The 18,846-nt window shown below is 32.0% G+C and overlaps 2 protein-coding genes across 5 annotated transcripts in view; one reads left to right on the top strand and one right to left on the bottom strand.

Annotated features, from left to right (window-relative positions):
* LOC106470856 overlaps nucleotides 1-10,830 on the top strand; it is a 25,829-nt gene extending 14,999 nt beyond the window's left edge. For both annotated transcript variants that reach the window (XM_013931431.2, XM_022399497.1), the window contains 9 exons: nucleotides 414-462; nucleotides 803-953; nucleotides 1,422-1,487; nucleotides 2,018-2,199; nucleotides 2,759-2,870; nucleotides 6,287-6,379; nucleotides 7,052-7,158; nucleotides 8,823-8,943; nucleotides 10,002-10,830. In XM_013931431.2, the coding sequence (XP_013786885.2) occupies nucleotides 414-462; nucleotides 803-953; nucleotides 1,422-1,487; nucleotides 2,018-2,199; nucleotides 2,759-2,870; nucleotides 6,287-6,379; nucleotides 7,052-7,158; nucleotides 8,823-8,943; nucleotides 10,002-10,067 (947 nt within the window). In that variant the 3' untranslated portion in view covers nucleotides 10,068-10,830. The remainder of the gene's footprint in view (nucleotides 1-413; nucleotides 463-802; nucleotides 954-1,421; nucleotides 1,488-2,017; nucleotides 2,200-2,758; nucleotides 2,871-6,286; nucleotides 6,380-7,051; nucleotides 7,159-8,822; nucleotides 8,944-10,001) is intronic.
* A 2,054-nt stretch (nucleotides 10,831-12,884) lies between these two features.
* LOC111088692 (protein giant-lens-like) overlaps nucleotides 12,885-18,846 on the bottom strand; it is a 15,216-nt gene continuing 9,254 nt past the window's right edge. For all 3 annotated transcript variants that reach the window (XM_022399500.1, XM_022399498.1, XM_022399499.1), the window contains exons 3-5: nucleotides 16,010-16,174; nucleotides 14,140-14,358; nucleotides 12,885-13,902 (exon numbers count right to left, since the gene is read on the bottom strand). In XM_022399500.1, coding sequence (XP_022255208.1) covers nucleotides 13,702-13,902; nucleotides 14,140-14,358; nucleotides 16,010-16,174 — 585 coding nt within the window. In that variant the 3' untranslated portion in view covers nucleotides 12,885-13,701. The remainder of the gene's footprint in view (nucleotides 13,903-14,139; nucleotides 14,359-16,009; nucleotides 16,175-18,846) is intronic.

Genomic DNA, 18,846 nt, shown 5'->3' with positions numbered 1-18,846 from the left:
ACAGTTTAAATATAACTGTTTATATTATTAACTTGTTTAGAACACAGTTTAAATATAACTGTTTATATTATTAACTTGTTTAGAACACAGTTTAAATATAACTGTTTATATTATTAACTTGTTTAGAACACAGTTTAAATATAACTGTTTATATTATTAACTTGTTTAGAACACAGTTTAAATATAACTGTTTATATTATTAACTTGTTTTAACACAGTTTAAATATAACTGTTTATATTATTAACTTGTTTTAACACAGTTTAAATATAACTGTTTATATTATTAACTTGTTTTAACACAGTATAGATATAACTGGTTATATTAATAACTTGTTTAGAACACAGTTTAGATAGAATTATTTATATTATTAACTTGTTTAGAACACAGTTTAAATACAATTGTTTACTTTCAGTTAAGGAGCATCAAGAACAAGCAAGTCACTTTGAATCTTTGTTTGAAAGGTTAGATAATTATTTTACGTTAAAGCGTGAATATTAACAAAAGTACATTACTTGAATGTAGTAGAGCTTTAATATTGAAATATCAGAATCTACTAATGTTTTATAGAAAGGACTAAGTTAATTAGAGATTTATATTGTGAAATATGGATAGTTAAATATAAATGGAGGTTGTGAGACTAAATTATTGTAGCAATCAAAAAAAAAGTAAAAATGTACTACAAATATACATGAGGCCTTATACGTCTCTCGGCACGAGGAGGATTAACCTGATTATAAATATGTAGTTACTTCATTGATTTTATTTTTTATTGTGATTGAAATTAAATGTTACCCCTTACAGTTCGGAAGAAACTCATCAGACGGCCACAAAACAGATCTCTCCTAACCCAGACACAGTGGCTACAGACGGCATTACTCGAGGTGATGGCAGACAGAGCCAACCCTCGGAGATTAACAAGCTTATAGACTTCAGTCCTTCTCCAAAAAAGAAAGTACGATCAAGAAGTCAATAGTACACTCTGAAACCTTAAACTATGACTTGTATTGGAAGTTCTTAACAAAATTAATAACTTCAGTTTTTATTTTTAGAAGCACAAACTTTTCTAAAATTAAACCTACTGTGTAAGGTCCTTTTGATTATTTCTTTTTAAAATGTATTTGGTTTTAATAGAACTTTAGATAAGATTATTATAATTTTTTTTTGTTACGAGTGTTTTTCAAATTATCTTGAATAATAAAAGTATAATTAATGTATCTGTGGATCACAAAATAATTTTTATTGAATTTGTGAACTTTTATCACCAGTTTAAGGAACAAACTTATATATATATATCACTCGTGTTAGTTTATGAAAAAATTTTTTATTTTTATATCTGATGTAGAAATTGGAAACTTTTTTAAATGTCATAAAAATTACATTATTGCTAAATATTTCAACAACAAAAAATTTCTGATTTCAGACTGGACATGTAACACATGAACAAACAGAGTCCCCAAGGTCGTCCACTCTATCTCCTAAGCATCGGGTAATGTGTGCTATATTATACAAGTTTGTTTTAATTTGTGTATAATTACTTCTGTGTACTGATATAGTCAACATTATTTTTTGTATCTTAATTATATTTTCTCCTAACATCTGTTAATATGAACCATGTTTAGATTTAAATGAAACTTAAAGTGGAAGAACTGTTTTAAAATTTTGCATTTAAATCACTGTGTAAAACTTCCAATGGTAAAGATAAAACAGGAATTATAGGAATAAGGTATAGCGTTTTCGTGATAAACTAAAAAGACAAATTCCCGTTTAAAGTCAATTGACGTATTTATATACTTTATAAGAATATTAGGTAATCAAGGATCAATTTTCATGAATTTCAAGTAAAAAATAAATAAAATATTCAAACATGTTACCATTAACATGATTTCAAAGCAAGTTAATTCAAATGTTTGTTAACTTCTGAGCACTTTTTTTTAATTGTACATTATGTAGCTTGAACTTGTTTTAAGATACGTGTGTGTGTTTACTATATATATATATATATTTTACATTTTATAGGGACATAAAACCTTTAATGAAGAAGAGGTTAATCGAGCACTTAAAATGCACGAGTTATTATATCAAGAAAAACTGATTAAAAAGGACAAGGATTTTAATGAACAATTCAAAGCTATGGAGAAGAAAAAACACATTTTAGAGAAACAAGTTATGTCTTTAAAAGATGCCTTAAGCATTAACAGGTATTTTAAGTTTTACCAGTTTATTAATTGAAGTTTTTTTTTGCTGTGTAATAAAAATTATGACTTGTAAAGTATTATCTTACCTATAGCCATAATTTTACTGGTTTTGATCTTGTTTTGTAAAAAATTCCTTTTTTTATGTAACTGTGGCTTTTATTGTTTTGTTTTCATTATATGGTTTAATTGTATTGGTTATTTCACCACGTACTTGCCTAAAGTTCTGGGTTCGATCTCCTCGGCAGGCACGGCACAAATAGCTCATCATGCAGCTTTGTGCTTGAAAAAAAAAAAACCATAACCATCAAAATAGAATTTTGTCGTGATTCCGTTTTAGCTCTTCTTATGCATGTATGAGATATTTATTATTGATGTTTAAATATATCTTCTGTCTGGAAGATTAGTAGTTTGGGTAAATTTTGTTTAAGTAATTGATAAACTGTAAACAATTAGTTTTGACCTTATGTGAACGAGTTAATAGTCTTATAATTATATCTACTGCATGTTATTCGTTGGATGTCTGGAATATACAAGGTTATTTTGTTTTTAATATTTTTCTTAGGGCAGTAACAGCAGAGTTAGTTAATTTAGTTAACAGATTTCTGCAACAGAAAGAAAATGATCGGATTGAACTGGGAGAAAAGAGTCAGAAGGTAACGAAGGAAAGAGACCAGGTCAGTTTAGTAAATATTTATTGGAAGTAGTAGTAGCTGCATGGGGCATTTCTAAAAATTAATTAAATCATAATTTTTTTTATTTCTGTTTTAAACTGTGTTTTACCAAATTATGAATGAAAGAAATAGTTGCTGCTTTTATAATAAAAAATAAATAAAAAAAGTGTTTGTATGTATGCATAGGGGCAGTGTAGAATAATCGTCATTGTAATGACTTAAAAAGGCTTAAAAAATGATTTTGTATGGGTTTGTATTCTGAACTGCATGTGAAACCGAGAGAGCTAATAAAAATGTATTTGTTTTCTACACATTTTAAATACTGATTCGAGCATCAAGAATTTGATTTGGTTTCGTTGTTTTTTATTAATTCTATTAAATATATATGTTTTATTTATTCAGTTCTTTTCAGAAACTGAATACCTTTCCTAATGGTAAAAAATCACCAAATGTATAATTTTTTCATCCTTTGTATAATGCAATATATATAACGATTTGTATAAATTTCTTACACCATAATATGTTAGTTTAATGAACTTGATTAAACAGTGGTTCTAACGTTATTCGATATTCAAAAAACATATGTTTACTGGGCAACCTGTATGGTAAGTCATTTTACATCAGTTCAGAGTACATGTTTGTTCACGCCATTGTTTCAACAGCATTTCGCCTGCTAACTGTGTCAATATATATAGCGTGTTGATGTTAAAGTTTGCAACATGAGAGATGTAGTAGAGATTCTGGGCTAAATTACTTCTAAAGTCGGCATTACACTTTTTGTTAGCGTTATCCTGAATGCCATATTCTGCGTGGCTGCAAACTTGTAAATGTTACTATGATGTAAAATTTATAAACCCTCGGAAAGCTTAGGCGTGTACCGTTCAGCATATATTTTCTTATGAATTCTCTGATTTATTCAATGCTTGTTTCGTGACAATTAAATGTCTTCAATGCAGGCTTAATAAAACGAAAAATAAAAATTATTTTGTTTAAATAAAAAGATAACATTTTGAAGTCAAAATTAACAAAACGATAGCTTTTTTTATTGATTAACTCAAAAACGTGTAAAAAAGTCTTTTCTTCAGAAAGGTCGGGAAAACTTTATTTTAGATTGATTTGTTTTTCACGTTTGAGCTTTTTTTGTGAACGTAGAATATTAAATGAAACGCAACAAATGATATTCCACTGTTAGTAATAAATATTTATCTGAAAAAAAGCTCGTGAATGCCTGACATTCTAAAATTCGATGACGAGGAACCCACTTTGAGACTAATAATGCTTGAAGTTTTTCTTCATTACCCATTCAAGCCATCTCCAAGCACTATATGACATTCTAAAAGCTCGTTTTCATCTGATTTTCTGCACATATTTGTACCAGACATTTTGTACAATGCATATATCAAATTGAACAATATTTCTTTCAGGTTAAGTAGTTGGCACACCTACAAAAGTTGTAATATTTTCAAAATGAGACCCAAAACTCGAGCGCTTTCGAATAGTTGACTATTCTTCTTCAGGAGAATAGTCAACTATTCGAAAGCTCAATATTTCTCTAACATTGTATTGTAAACTAGTACCTGAAGTGTTGTTATTTTGAGTAGTGTCCTTCTAGGATTGAATTGGATTCTGTGGATAAAAAACCACAAATTATTGTGTACTGAACACGAGACACTGTCGACTGATAATTATGTAGTGGAACTAGTTTATAAATCTGTCATAAGATGTGGATAATGTTTTATATCATTTATTTTTTTATTCATGTTGTAGCTTTTCACGGGTCGTAACAATGTATGAAAATTTTCACAAAACAAAAATGTACATTTTTTAAGTCCCAACTTGTTCGTTATTGAAAGCATAAAGAACTGTACAATGACATTTTTAATAATATCATTTTAATTTTAACCACTGTATTTGTAATTGTGTAAGATAAAATAAAACGAATTCTACTTCTAACAAAGGATGTCGGGTGCTTGTATACTTTTTAATGTTTCATTCCGTTTGTTGACATTATGGCTCTTCTTTATCGGTGGTCATTTGAACTTAAACAGATAATCATTTCAACCTCCAAATATCGGGTGAAAACTTGCTTGACGTTTTCCCAAGCTCTTGCTTTTCTTTCTTATGATGACCCGGCATTTCCAGGTGGTTAGGTAGCTCGACTCTCAATCTGCGGGTCGTGGGTTCGAATCCCCTTCCCACCAAACGTGCTCACCCTTTCAGACATGGGTGTGTTATAATTTGACGGTCAATCCCACTATTCGTTGGTAAAAGAGTAGCCCAAGAGTTGGCGGTGGGTGGTGATGACTAGCTGCCTTCCCTCTAGTCTTTCACTGCAAAATTAGGGACGGCTAGCTCGGATAACTCTCGTGTAAGTTTGCACAAAATTAAAAACAAACAACTTCTCCTGGAATAAGCTTAAACTTCATTGTTCAACATCGACACGTCCTTCTTCTTAGTAGTAATTATGATTTTCTTTGCTAATGTTTGTTGATTTCTGATATCAACAGAATTTCCATAATCTGCTATCATAATATATTATTTTTTTTTCAATAATCTTTTCAGGAATTTCAACAACATCGTTGGTTATATAGTGTAGGTTTGTGTATATAAAGCACCTCAAGAGAGAGAAAAATAGCAAATTTTCCATCAAAGTTATAAAAAAGAACCTTTTTAATCAATGTACACACTAAATTAACAAATCTCTCTCTCTCTTCTGTCTGGACATTTTATTTTACACTTTCCGTAAATAGACTAACAACAATATCGGATCATAATTTTGTTGCTGAACGAAGACTTAATGTAAAAGCCATTGTGGGAATGCAGTGTTATGAAAACACAGACACTGGCTTTTATAGATATATATATATATATATATTAGGTTTAATAAGTTGTGTATTAACATGAAACTGTAAAACTGATCAATTTTCTGGTACAATTGAATTGTATCATATAATTATAATTCATTGTGTTGTGAAAATGATACAACAAGGTATTATCATGATTATATAATAAACTGAATGTAACAAAACATGATATTGAGATTACAAGTTATGCCTTTTAGAGAAAGAATATATTTTGAAACCGGTACAGCATTTCAATCACTGGTGTGATCATTCTGAAGTGATCTAATCGTTGTACCTGTTTTAAAAAATACCCTTCCCTTCCGTAAAAAGCTGTGACTCGTAATAATGCTTATAATCAGTAACTCAAAACGAAACTTAATTATATCAAGGTGCTCTCTCATAATTATATAAACCATAGAATACAACACAACGTCATGTTAAGATGCCATTATATAATCCACAGAATACAGCAGTCATGTTAATGTGATACTATTATACATCAACAATACAAATGTTACTTTACCAAGATACTTAGGCTAGGTAGTTACGTTAGGTTTTGTTTCAAATTTTCTTTAGGCCTTGGAAGATTTGCAGAGTGTGGAAAATGCATTTGCTGACCTCCACAGGAGATACGAGAAAACCAAAAGTGTTGTTGAAGGATATAAACAAGTACTTTGTCTTTTCATTTCTCTCTCTCTCTGGCTATGTACCCCTAACATTTGTATCACCAAAACTATACCTAATAAGATGTAAGAAAGTATAGCGAGTTTTCTAATTCTTTCTAAACGACGAAGACAGTTGCAAGTTCTAAGAAGTGTTTACAGAAAATTTCTGTTTACTAAGCCTTTTTAAACAGTCATGAGGAATTAAATTAATTGTAAATTACCATTATATTTTAATATCTGTCTCCAACTTTTTTGTATTTCGATAAAAACTTAAATAATGAGAGAGAGAGACGTACTTGGAAAGGTTAATGTGCAAGGTTTTATAAAATGTTATTAACTCCATGCGCCAGTGTGCACCCACTATCTAATAGAAGTCCGTTGTCCTCGTCTCTGAAACAATCATTTTTGAAAGCTGTTTGCTATTAGTTAAAGTATCTTTATCTAAAATAACAAAGTTTGGTATGTGAATTAATGTTGTTTTTTTACAGTTTTGTGGTCCAAATATTTCATCATCAGACCTATACTAATATCGTTGGATGGAACTATAACAAAGTTTACTTAAAATGACCGAATTCTAATTCTATATAAATTAGTGTAACATCGTTAACTTAGGTACCTCGTACTTGAAAGAGACGAGTTCCGACTATTTATTAGACAATGCTTGATTTTATCATAGAATGAAGAGTGGTTGAAACAGCAGCTTAATGAAACTCAAGCCAAACTTAAGAAGCACGAGCAGATGTATGAAATGCTCCGAAATCGTACAGAAGAGAAGCTAGACAGGTAATTAGTTATCTCGGGACAGTATAGCCCGATGTGGCTTTGCTATAACACACACACACATACTGCAATGAATTATTAGTTTTCTTGACATAAGTGTTCACATGAGCCCTAATCCAGAGTTTCTAATGAATGATGTGTGGTTATTTTATATTGATGTTGAATGATGTGTGGTTATTGTATATTGATGTTGAATGATGTGTGGTTATTGTATATTGATGTTGAATGATGTGTGGTTATTGCATACTTGGTGTTGAATGGTTATTGCATACTTGGTGTTGAATGGTTATTGTATACTTGGTCATTCAACACCAAGTATGCAATAACCACACATCATTCAACGCTTCAACCATATCAATTCTTGGGATACTCTAACAACAACTACCATATCAATTCTTGGGATACTCTAACAACAACTACCTTATCAATTCTTGGGATACTCTAACAACAACTACCTTATCAATTCTTGGGATACTCTAACAACAACTACCTTATCAATTCTTGGGATACTCTAACAACAACTACCTTATCAATTCTTGGGATACTCTAACAACAACTACCATATCAATCTTAAATTCTTTGCTGATCATTGCCTCATCAAAAATTGTTTTTTGTCTCTTTTAAAAAATTTAGAAACTACCCAAAATTAAAATATGGTTAGTCTTTAAAATTTTAATACATACATAACTTTTTTTTTAATGCTAGCCATATTTTATTAAAAGATGATAACAGTATGGAACACCAAGTATACAATAATCATTCAACACCAAGTATGCAATACCCACACATCATTCAACACCAAGTATGCAATACCCACACATCATTCAACACCAAGTATGCAATACCCACACACCATTCAACACCAAGTATGCAATACCCACACATCATTCAACACCAAGTATGCAATAACCACACATTTCTTGGGATACTCTAACAACAACTACCATATCAATTCTTGGGATACTCTAACAACAACAACTACCATATCAATTATTGAGATACTCTAACTTGATATGGTAGTTGTTGTTAGAGTATCCCAAGAAATGACTAACTGCCTGCCAGTTCAGGATTGAGAAAGACCTCTTGTAGCTGCACACGCCTTTCCAGAGAAACCAAATACATCGTGTTGATGTCCTTCTTTCATTATTCATTAGAGCTATCTTTTGACTTTTCAAAAGTTGTCATCTGGTTTAGTCAACAATATGTTAAACACAAAAAGGCTAGAACTAAGAATACTAAGTATGTCCAGAAATGTGCATTGTGTTGTTGAAACAGTTATATATGGGAGAGTACAGTAATGCATTTTTTACTTTGTTCCCCAATATTTAAGACGTTTTGTTTCGGCAGTACAGTGTATGCTATTTAAGATTTGATGTCCCATACATTAAAATGTTATTGATTCTAACCTATAAATGTTGTATGTATTTTGTTGTTTTTTTTTCGTTAAGCCTGATTACTACTACCAGTTACAGTCAAAATCTATCTCAAAAAAGAAGAAAAAAATCGTTAGGTATCCTTCTTTTAAAAAAAAAAAAAGGGATTTTCTCCTCCTTTTGATTACATATGTTTAATGTTGCTTTCATCACTCCAAACTGAAATGTTTTTTTTTTAACATCATTATTAAATATTTCTTGCTGACTACTGAAAAAGTCTTTACTTTTCTGTAGTGCCAATGTTGAGATAGAAAATGCCAAGAAAGTCACCGAGGCAGAAATGGCAGTCCTAACGGCACAGCTGAGGAAAGCCGAGATGAGGATAAGTAGTCTAGAAAAGAACTTGGAACACAAGGTAAACTTTTATTATCACAATTTGTTAGATATAAAAATAATTAAGAAATAGAATTATGCGTGTAATCCAGTCCTCTAATAAGTTCAGTTAGTGTGTAACGTCAAGTACTGACAATATTCGTGTCCATGATCTTGGCTTACCTGGAAATTTTATTTTTTTGTGTGTCTCGAAAAAATTGGATTTATTTTTGGGAAAATATGCTGCCACCTGTGGCCAATTTAAGGAAGTTTTCCTCTGAACAATATAAACCATAAAGTCTCGTTTGTAATTTTTTTTATGTGGATTTCTCATATCACACATAAAACACAACTAAAACTGGTACAAACTACGATGTGGAAAGGATGAAATATCTTGACGAGAGAGAGATCTGAAAAAATAAATGAAACTAAGAAATACTTTTTCACACTTTTTGTATAAATATGAAGAATTATTACTATTAAGACAAAGAAATGCATAAATTTGTTTTTTAAAAACCAACAAAGGTAAATAGATGGGATACTTATTTTATCTGAATCATTTCCTGTATCTGTCTTAACCTGAGTAATGTAATTGTATATCAGTTATTGTAATATTCAGTGCGTAGAAGCCCCCCAGTGGCACAGCGGTATGTCTGCTGACTTACAACGCTAGAATTCGTGTTTCGATACCCGTGGTGGGCAGAGGACAGATAGCCCATTGTGTAGCTTTGTGCTTAATTACAAACAAACAAATAAACAGTGTGTACAAAGCATTTAATTTATCGTCATATTTCAAGATTCAGAAACTTGAACTTACGGTTAACATATATTTATCAGTATATATATATATATATATATATGTGTGTGTGTATGTGTATTACAGTATTGAAAATAATTATGGAAATGGGCAATAAAATGTATATGAAATCCAAATGGTTTTTAATAGTTGTTGTAAATGGTGGCCAACAGTGTGTGAAATTGGTTTCAGGTTTAACTTTCTGGGTGTATTACCCTAAAAATGAATCAGTTTATCTAATCCCACGGAATGTTTGATGACGTATGTTGAAAATATAATCATTTTGTCTCATCTTCTCTCCACAGACTAAAGAAAACACCGAACTTTCCAACATTTGTGACGAGCTAATTGCCAAGGTTGGGAAAGTGTAGACCTTGGGTATATGTAAAGTGGACATATGCTATCATGCTAGAAATTCACCGTGAAGTCTTTCCACAAGTCTGCCTTTAGGGAAAAGACAACACAACCATTAATTTTCTATTCACAACTGAATACCACCTTCTGATTGGTGTAATACTAAATTATATATAGGTTTGCATCTATTTTGTATACCTTTATATACGGTAAGAACGAAAAATATTTTCGCTTGGATTTCTTTTCTTTCAACAGCATCGAAATGTTTTGTTGGGGTTTTTCTTTTTGTCCCCCCCTCAAAAAACCTGTTAGCCTTTTTCTTTTTTAAACAGGCCTTGACAGCTTTGGGACCATAATTATATCCATTAAAGTAATATCCCACAAAATCTAGCGTTTCCTACCCAAGTTTCGTAGCCGGTGCAGTTGGAAAATTAGACGCATAGTTTAGCAAGTAAGCATAACAGATAGCAGAAATGTAAAATATTACTACTAAAATCTTTAAAGTGTGTTTTTAACAAATTATTATATATATTTGTTTGAGAATTAATTAAATTGTGAAAAATCTAACTAATAAAAATAATTATCCTATTATTATGTACAGTATATTATTGCAACATCCCCCCCAACCAGATATCATAACGCTTTTAGAAAACACAGTAACAGTGATGATTAGTGAATGTTTTGTAGAAAGACGTTTTTTGTTAATTCATGTTTATTTTATCTGCAGGATATGTAAAAAGTTCTCTACACGTTAAATAAATTAAGTGTTTTACCATATAATGTCGATGTTGTTGTTAAAGTATTGTCGAGGTGACGAACAATAGACTTCTTATTTATTGAAATATAGAAAGTTTTGTATGGAGAAAAATACAAGAAGTTAAAAATATAAAACTTTATAACCCCGGGAGCTATCGATTCCTAGTTTGTCCATGATGATGATGATGAAGGATCTGCCAATATAAAACTTTATAACCCCGGGAGCTATCGATTCCTAGTTTGTCCATCATGATGAAGAAGGATCTACCAATATAAAAGTTTATAACCACAGGAGCTTTCGATTCCTAGTTTTTCCATGATGATGATGATGAAGGATCTACCAATATAAAACTTTATAACCCCAGGAGCTTTCAATTCCTAGTTTGTCCATGATGATGATGAAGGATCTACCAATAAAAACTTTATAACCCCAGGAGCTTTCGATTCCTAGTTTGTCCATGATGATGAAAGATCTACCATTTGAAATCATTAAGATTATATTATTTTGTCTTTAAGTTGATAGTACGTAGGGCTAAGCATGGCTTAGTTGTAACTGTAATGTAATCTCAATGTACGTGGTTTCATGTCTCGTTGCAGCCAAATCTCGATACACATTTAGGAGTCGTGAGTGCGTTATAAGAGTGAATGGCAAAACTTACTATTTGATTAAAGTGATTTAAAAGTTGGTGGTGGGTACTGTTGCATAGCTGCCTTTCCCCTCTAATACTTCACAAGGAGGAATGGGTAGTGCAAAATAAATCTTTAACACAACAAACTCACAGGTGATTTTACAGTTACTGGTAGTTAGTTAAGTAACGGGCTAACATCTCTTCTGTAGAATTGCCTGTAACTTATAAAATCTTGTGAGAAATACACACACACACACACACATACATAATCCAAAATTTATGAGACTTCTTAGGTACATGTATATTCCTCAATTTTACTATATGTAGTTTTTTTTTTACCAAAACTAATTCATCATTTGGCTAGTGAAGCCAGGTAGTTAGTTACTCACTCTGGTGTTTGATTTACTCGACACTTTATTGTGTGATACAATTTTTGTTAAACATTTAACTTTTGCCATTGTTTATTTCTTTGCTTCGGCACTCGTGCAAACCTACACTGGGGCTATCTAAATTACGTTCACAGTTAAATGGGCTGGCAGGGCTTACGAACGTGAACTTGCTCTACCTAAAAGATAAGTGATTAATGTTTAGATAATATTAGCTGAGGGGTATCCGTTAAGGTAACACAAACTGTATAAAGGACAATGTTTCCGTTCATTCTTTTGTTAGTGAATCTTTAATGACCACATTAGATTCTAATTGGCTTTGTGGAAGGTAGAAATTTTCTCATTAAACTGATTAACTACTCGTGTCTTTAATTCAAAGCCAAAAGTCTATAAAAAAAAAAGTGCAAATGTGTCTTATTTCAGTGTGTTTTTTATCCCTGTTTTCGAGCAAAAATCCTAAAATAAAATAACCAATGTACACCGTCAGACAGTTTCCAGGTTATCACACCAAAAGTTATTGGGTCAGCCAACTCTGGTTGATGGATGCTCATGGAGCCGTTTTGTAATAAGATTATAATATGCCATTCATTATCAGAAGTGAGTTTTAGCGGGACACGTGTTCAGATTTATCTGCTTGCCATCCACTTCAGAGAACTTAATCGAGAACACGTGGGTATTTACCAGGTCTTCGTGTTATGTTTTTATTTTATTTTCTTAACAATGCTCCAAAGATAGGTGACCAAGTTTAGATCAACAAACCTTGTAACGCGTTAATATCGAAATGCACTTATTAGACATGACAAACTTTGTTGTGTGTAAGTATTGCCGCTAGAGGGAGATAGACATCGAAAAAAAAATTAAATTGTTTTGAGAGACACTACAAGTTTATTGACAACACAACATGGTTTCCATAGTAAATACACAATGTCACAGAAATAGCTTTTTCAAGGTTTACAGCAATATTTTTCAAAAGAAAAAAAGTCCGTCATTTCTTTGGAATATTTTTAGTGATTTTTTTAAGAAAATAAATGGTAAAATTATGATTATAAAATAAAAACCTGCTTCTGTATTTATTTATCTTTGAAATTACATCTTCTCTTGTAATAACATACAATTTTTTTATATTTATTTACAGCGTAATAGTAAATTACATACAATTTTTTCCCTTACAAAATCTGGGAAGTAAATAAATTGTCAGTGTGGGTTTTTTTTAAAAAAACTTAAAGCTTCAGCTGTTAAGCTGCTCCTTCCCTTGTTGGTTTGGGTGGCCTAACAACCGATATTTGGTTAGTTACGTGTGTTTTTTTAATATCAGTTTAATGAGTAATCATTTAATGAAATACCATCTTGATCTTAAACCAGTTAATTGGTTAATAACCATTACCAAGTATTTGTATTGATGCTCAAATTAGAAATAGACATTAAAAATATATTTCACGATAAAAACCAAAAAATACGAGTTAAATTATACTTATTTGTATATTAAATGCCATCACGTGTGTATTCAATAATTATATACCATTATCAAAGTGATGACAGCCAAATGTTTTTGTCACTAGACTGGATAAATTAATGACGACAAACGTGCCTTTTTTAAATGATTTTCGATACCAACAACAACAAAGAAATGAGGTCGCTAAAGTTTGCCCACATCTAGAAGTCAAAGTGGTTTAATTCGGTATGAAAAAAACTGATAATTTCTGAGAAACTAAACATTATCGATAAAAATTCAAATCGCCAATTTTTATATTTAATGCGTGGTAAAAAAAATAATAATTACTTTTTTTTTTAAGTTTGACGAAGGTTTAGAGAGAGAGAGAGAAAGACATTAACTTATTTTACAACACTGATTTCGAATGTATTTTCCTTTCTGAATCTGCCTACATCATGCCGTGAAATGATGGAAAACATGGTATTATATAGTATCTGCCCTTGTCCATCTCTACACGCTCTATCGCCAGTCCAACATCCCTGGGACAGAAGTACCCGACGGGACACGAGCACTTCCGACTGACGAAACGTTTACCTTCGAAGGAGTCGGTTACTGTCAGGCATGGATCGGTGGGTTCACACATAGGTGGCTGAAAGAGATTGAATATTTAAATTTATTTTTACAGGGTTAAAAGCGATATTACGTGCTTAAGACGAAATCGAGACTGGTACTAAATGAGTCATTAATATTTATGATCGATAGACATAGTGAAAATTGGCGGTGGGTGTTGATGACTAGCTGCCTTCCCTCTAGTCTTACACTGCTAAATTAGGGACGGCTAGCCCTCGTATAGCTTTGCGCGAAATTCAAAAACAAACAAACTTACCAGTTTGCAGTGTGACTTAACACTTATAGCTGTGACCCCTTGTTCATACTGGGAGAAAGAACTGCTATTTCTGGCGAACTTATGAGTCGCTGGACACTTGCAGTGGATACGTACTGTGTTGGTCAATGTCTCGCCGGTAAAATCGGACATTTCTAAATAGTTGCTGTACACAACGTCTTTATTGGTGCAGAGTTTTAACCTAGGGGCTTCCTCACAATACTGTAGAGAAAAAATATAAGTTACTTTTCTCACAGTACTGAAAATAAGACCCAAAACTCGAGCACTTTCTTCTTCAGGTTGGTTCTCCTGAAGAACAAAGTGCTCGAGTTTTTGGGCCTTATTTCAAGTCTATTACAATTTATATATGATCCTTTGTGCTAACTCTTTTATCGAAAAAGTAAAGATGAAAAATCAGTTAATGATTTTCTCCAAACTATGTGGGAGTAAAATATGAATTTAGCCAAATTAATTTTCAAATAACGGTGAAAAAAATAGGAAGTAGCTTCAGTTACTGAGATTTCTAAATACGATGAAAAATTAAGTTGGAATAAACTTAGCCTGAAGAGTTTGAAATAATGAAGAAAGAATAATCTGGAACGTATTAAAAATCTGTCAACAGTTTATAAACGAAACATTTGGTATTTTAATTATTATAAAATATTTATTCACGGTAATATTTTTTGAAAAAAAAACTCGCTGTTATCAGTAGCATTGTAAAATTGAATAGTTGACTGTTTTCTACTCCTAATTATCCACACACACACACATATACGTTTAATCATTTACTGTTTCTATATTCTTATAATGTTATAAAATTAAGCGAATAAACCATTTGGATCATACATACAGTTGTTTAAAAACAAATCATAACTTACGAATAAGCTGACGTCACTTGCTATTGATTTAACATGTCATAAAGTATGATTTAACATGCCGTAAGGTATGATTTAACATGCCATAAGGTATGGATAAAATTGAGATATCCGTAAGCTGACGTCACTTGCTATTGATTTAACATGCCATAAGGTATGATTTAACATACCATAAGGTATGATTTAACATGCTATAAGGTATGATTTAACATGCCATAAGGTATGATTTAACATGCCATAAGGTATGGATAAAATTGAGATATCCGTAAGCTGACGTCACTTGCTATTGATTTAACATACCATAAGGTATGATTTAACATGCTATAAGGTATGATTTAACATGCTATAAGGTATGATTTAACATACCATAAGGTATGATTTAACATGCTATAAGGTATGATTTAACATGCCATAAGGTATGATTTAACATGCCATAAGGTATGGATAAAATTGAGATATCCGTAAGCTGACGTCACTTGCTATTGATTTAACATGCCATAAGGTATGATTTAACATGCCATAAGGTATGATTTAACATGCCGTAAGGTATGATTTAACATGCCTTAAGGTATGGATAAAATTGAGATATCCGTAAGCTGACGTCACTTGCTATTGATTTAACATGCCATAAGGTATGGATAAAATTGAGATATCCGATTATAACATACCACAATCCATGCAAAAGTATCGAAATCCTGTTACTATGGTGACATAAACTCAAATACGTATGTTTAGCTAAACTCAAGTTTAATTTTTGTTTGTTTGTTTGTTTGTTACTATGGTGACATAAACTCAAATACGTATGTTTAGCTAAACCCAAGTTTAATTTTTGTTTGTTTGTTTCAGAAGTATATATTTTTAAAATTGCCAAAATATAGAATTTTATCTTCTCTTTTATGACGATATATTGAAATAAAATCTAGGTGGCGTTTACTCGAAAGTCAGTTTGTTTTACCTCAAACATGCATTGTGAACCTTCTATACATTACATAAGATACCTTGTATTGATCGTTGCCATGGGAAATCGTATGCCCATCCCTTACGTTCCACACCAGAGGGCAGGAGAAGCCGTTTTGACAGCTGCACAGCTCTTGGTAGCTCCACCCCTGATAGTTGAGTTGCACGTATGCACACACGCTGAAAGGTTGACACGGGGGAAACGTCTGAAATCGTAAGTTTAAAAAAATGTTTTTAGGCCAATATAATCCCAGCCTTAATAACCAACGTAAAGAAAGCTGAGACTAGAGGCAGTCGAGATTCGGTAATGAAAACAATCGCTCGAATTTCAGGATGGAGCCCCGACTGGTCTTAGGTTTCACCTTTTAACAACAACAACAAACATTATCAACCTTGTAGAATAGTTTACAAAGTTTATATTTAACAAAGGTATTTTCAATGCATAAAAGGAAACAAATGGGTTCTAAGCCGATCAAGAATCCTGTAAGATTTGATCTTGAATAACTTGCATATGAAACGCAGAAGTTTGGTTGACTAAGGCATCTGCCTTTAAACAGTGGATGATGTATTTTTTTCGCCAAGGGGAGATTGGAAATGAATACAGTCTCGGATGGCATCATAAAATAAACAAAAATTGGAGCTGGAAATATATATAAGAATGAAATTCTCTGTAATCCCTTGCAATCTTCACAGGCTTTTATTTTTGTTCTGGACCATTGAATCTTCATAAGATATACGATATGTATGTGCACGCACGTGCTTCCTTACCTGATCAATTTCTATTCATAGCTTACCCAAGTAAAATATTAAATCCAGTCCATTTGTCAGCCATCTTGGCCGTTCATGCTCCACAATACGGAAACTAACACAGGAAACTTCATTATATATATATAGTGAGAGAGAGAAACACATATAGGTAGATAGATACAAAAGTTATGCTGGTAGTTGTCAACGGCTGTATCAAATGTCTCCGCATGAGCATCTGATAACAATATCTTTTACCACATGATACTATATTTTTATAAAGACCAAAAGGGTTTAGATATTCCTCACGTGACATTAGAACGAGTTCCATTTGGCACATTACGTATAATGTTGTTTTTTATTTCTCGACAAGTAATGGGATTGATTTATTGAGTGCATTAATGATGTGGATGAATCCATTCAAACCACTTCCATCAACTCAGTAAAGAAATTGGTCGATACTAAAAAAAACTATTCTCCTAACTACAACCTAATACATTAAAAAATATTATTATTATTGGTAAAGTGTGACTGTAAATTCACACTTTATCTGCCAAGCTATAAATTCACACCTAATCCATCAAATCGTAGATTCACACTTTATCTGCCAAGCTATAAATTCACATCTAATCCATCAAATCGTAGATTCACACTTTATCTGCCAAGCTATAAATTCACATCTAATCCATCAAATCGTAGATTCACACTTTATCTGCCAAGCTATAAATTCACATCTAATCCATCAAATCGTAGATTCACACTTTATCTGTCAAGCTATAAATTCACATCTAATCCATCAAATCGTAAATTCACAGTTTATTTGCCAAGCTATAAATTCACAGTTTATCTGCCAAGCTATAAATTCACACCTAATCCATCAAATCGTAAATTCACATTTTATCTGTGAAGTTATAAATTCACACCTAATCCATCAAATCGTAAATTCACACTTTATCTGTCAAGTTATAAATTCACACCTAATCCATCAAATCGTAAATTCACACTTTATCTGTCAAGTTATAAATTTCACACATAATCCATCTAATCGTAAATTCACACTTTATTAGTCAAGTTATAAATTCACACATAATCCATCAAATCGTAAATTCACACTTTATCTGTCAAGCTATAAATTCACACATAATCCATCGAACTGTAAATTCACATCTCACCCACCGAACTGTAAATCCACACCTAATCCATTGATTTTTTAATTTACACATAATCCACACCTAATTCATCGAAATTAGCAAGGTTGTAATACTGATATTTTAAAGCGACCGTCTTTTTTAATTAAAAGCAGAACTAAAAGGGGTAATACCGAAACGTTATATCTCAGCACCAAACTTTAAAAGGGGTAATACCGAAACGTTATATCTCAGCACCAAACTTTCAGTCAGTTTCTCGTATATGGCTAATGCTGAAACTAAAAGATGTGTAAACATTCTTGTAAATATATATATATATTATTGAAGTATTGACTTAGTATTACCAAACCTGTGACTATTATTATTGTTTATTTCATTGTTTCATTTTTTCTTTCATTTCAAGAGATTTCCATATTCCGAGTCAGCTCGTGAGATGACGAATAAAGTAACCGCTCGTGAGTGACCATTCGTTTGCACTATGAAACTTTCTTTGTTTGTTAGTGTCGAGTTTATTACCGCTCAGACGACAACAAATTAACATTATATATTTTGGGTGTTTTTCTATGAGAATTAACTGGAGTACCCATCTCCTGGACGGAAGTTATGTAAATTCATGATCAATGAAAAGTTATCTTAGGTTTGGTATTTTGGTTTTTTTGAATTTCGTGCAAAGCTAAAACGAGGGATATCTGCGCTAGCCGTCCCTAATTTAGCAGTGTAAGACTAAAGGGAAGGCAGCTAGTCATCATCACCCACCGCCAACTCTTGGGCTACTCTTTTACCAACGAATAGTGGGATTGACCGTCACATTATAACGCCCCCACGGCTGAAAGGGCGAGCATGTTTGGTGTGACAGGGATTCGAACCCGCAGATTGCGAGTCGAGCGCCCCCTAACCATGTCGAGCCAGTTATCTTAGGACACGAAAAGTTGCTTCCTTTATATGTGATTGTAAAAAACGCCCATAAAAACTGAAAAACACAAACT

The sequence above is a fragment of the Limulus polyphemus genome, unplaced genomic scaffold (genome assembly GCF_000517525.1).
Source record: "Limulus polyphemus unplaced genomic scaffold, Limulus_polyphemus-2.1.2 Scaffold4254, whole genome shotgun sequence".
Classification (NCBI taxonomy): Eukaryota; Metazoa; Arthropoda; class Merostomata; order Xiphosura; family Limulidae; genus Limulus; species Limulus polyphemus.
Note: the sequence above shows the minus strand (reverse complement) of the source record. Positions and strands in the feature narration are given on the sequence as shown.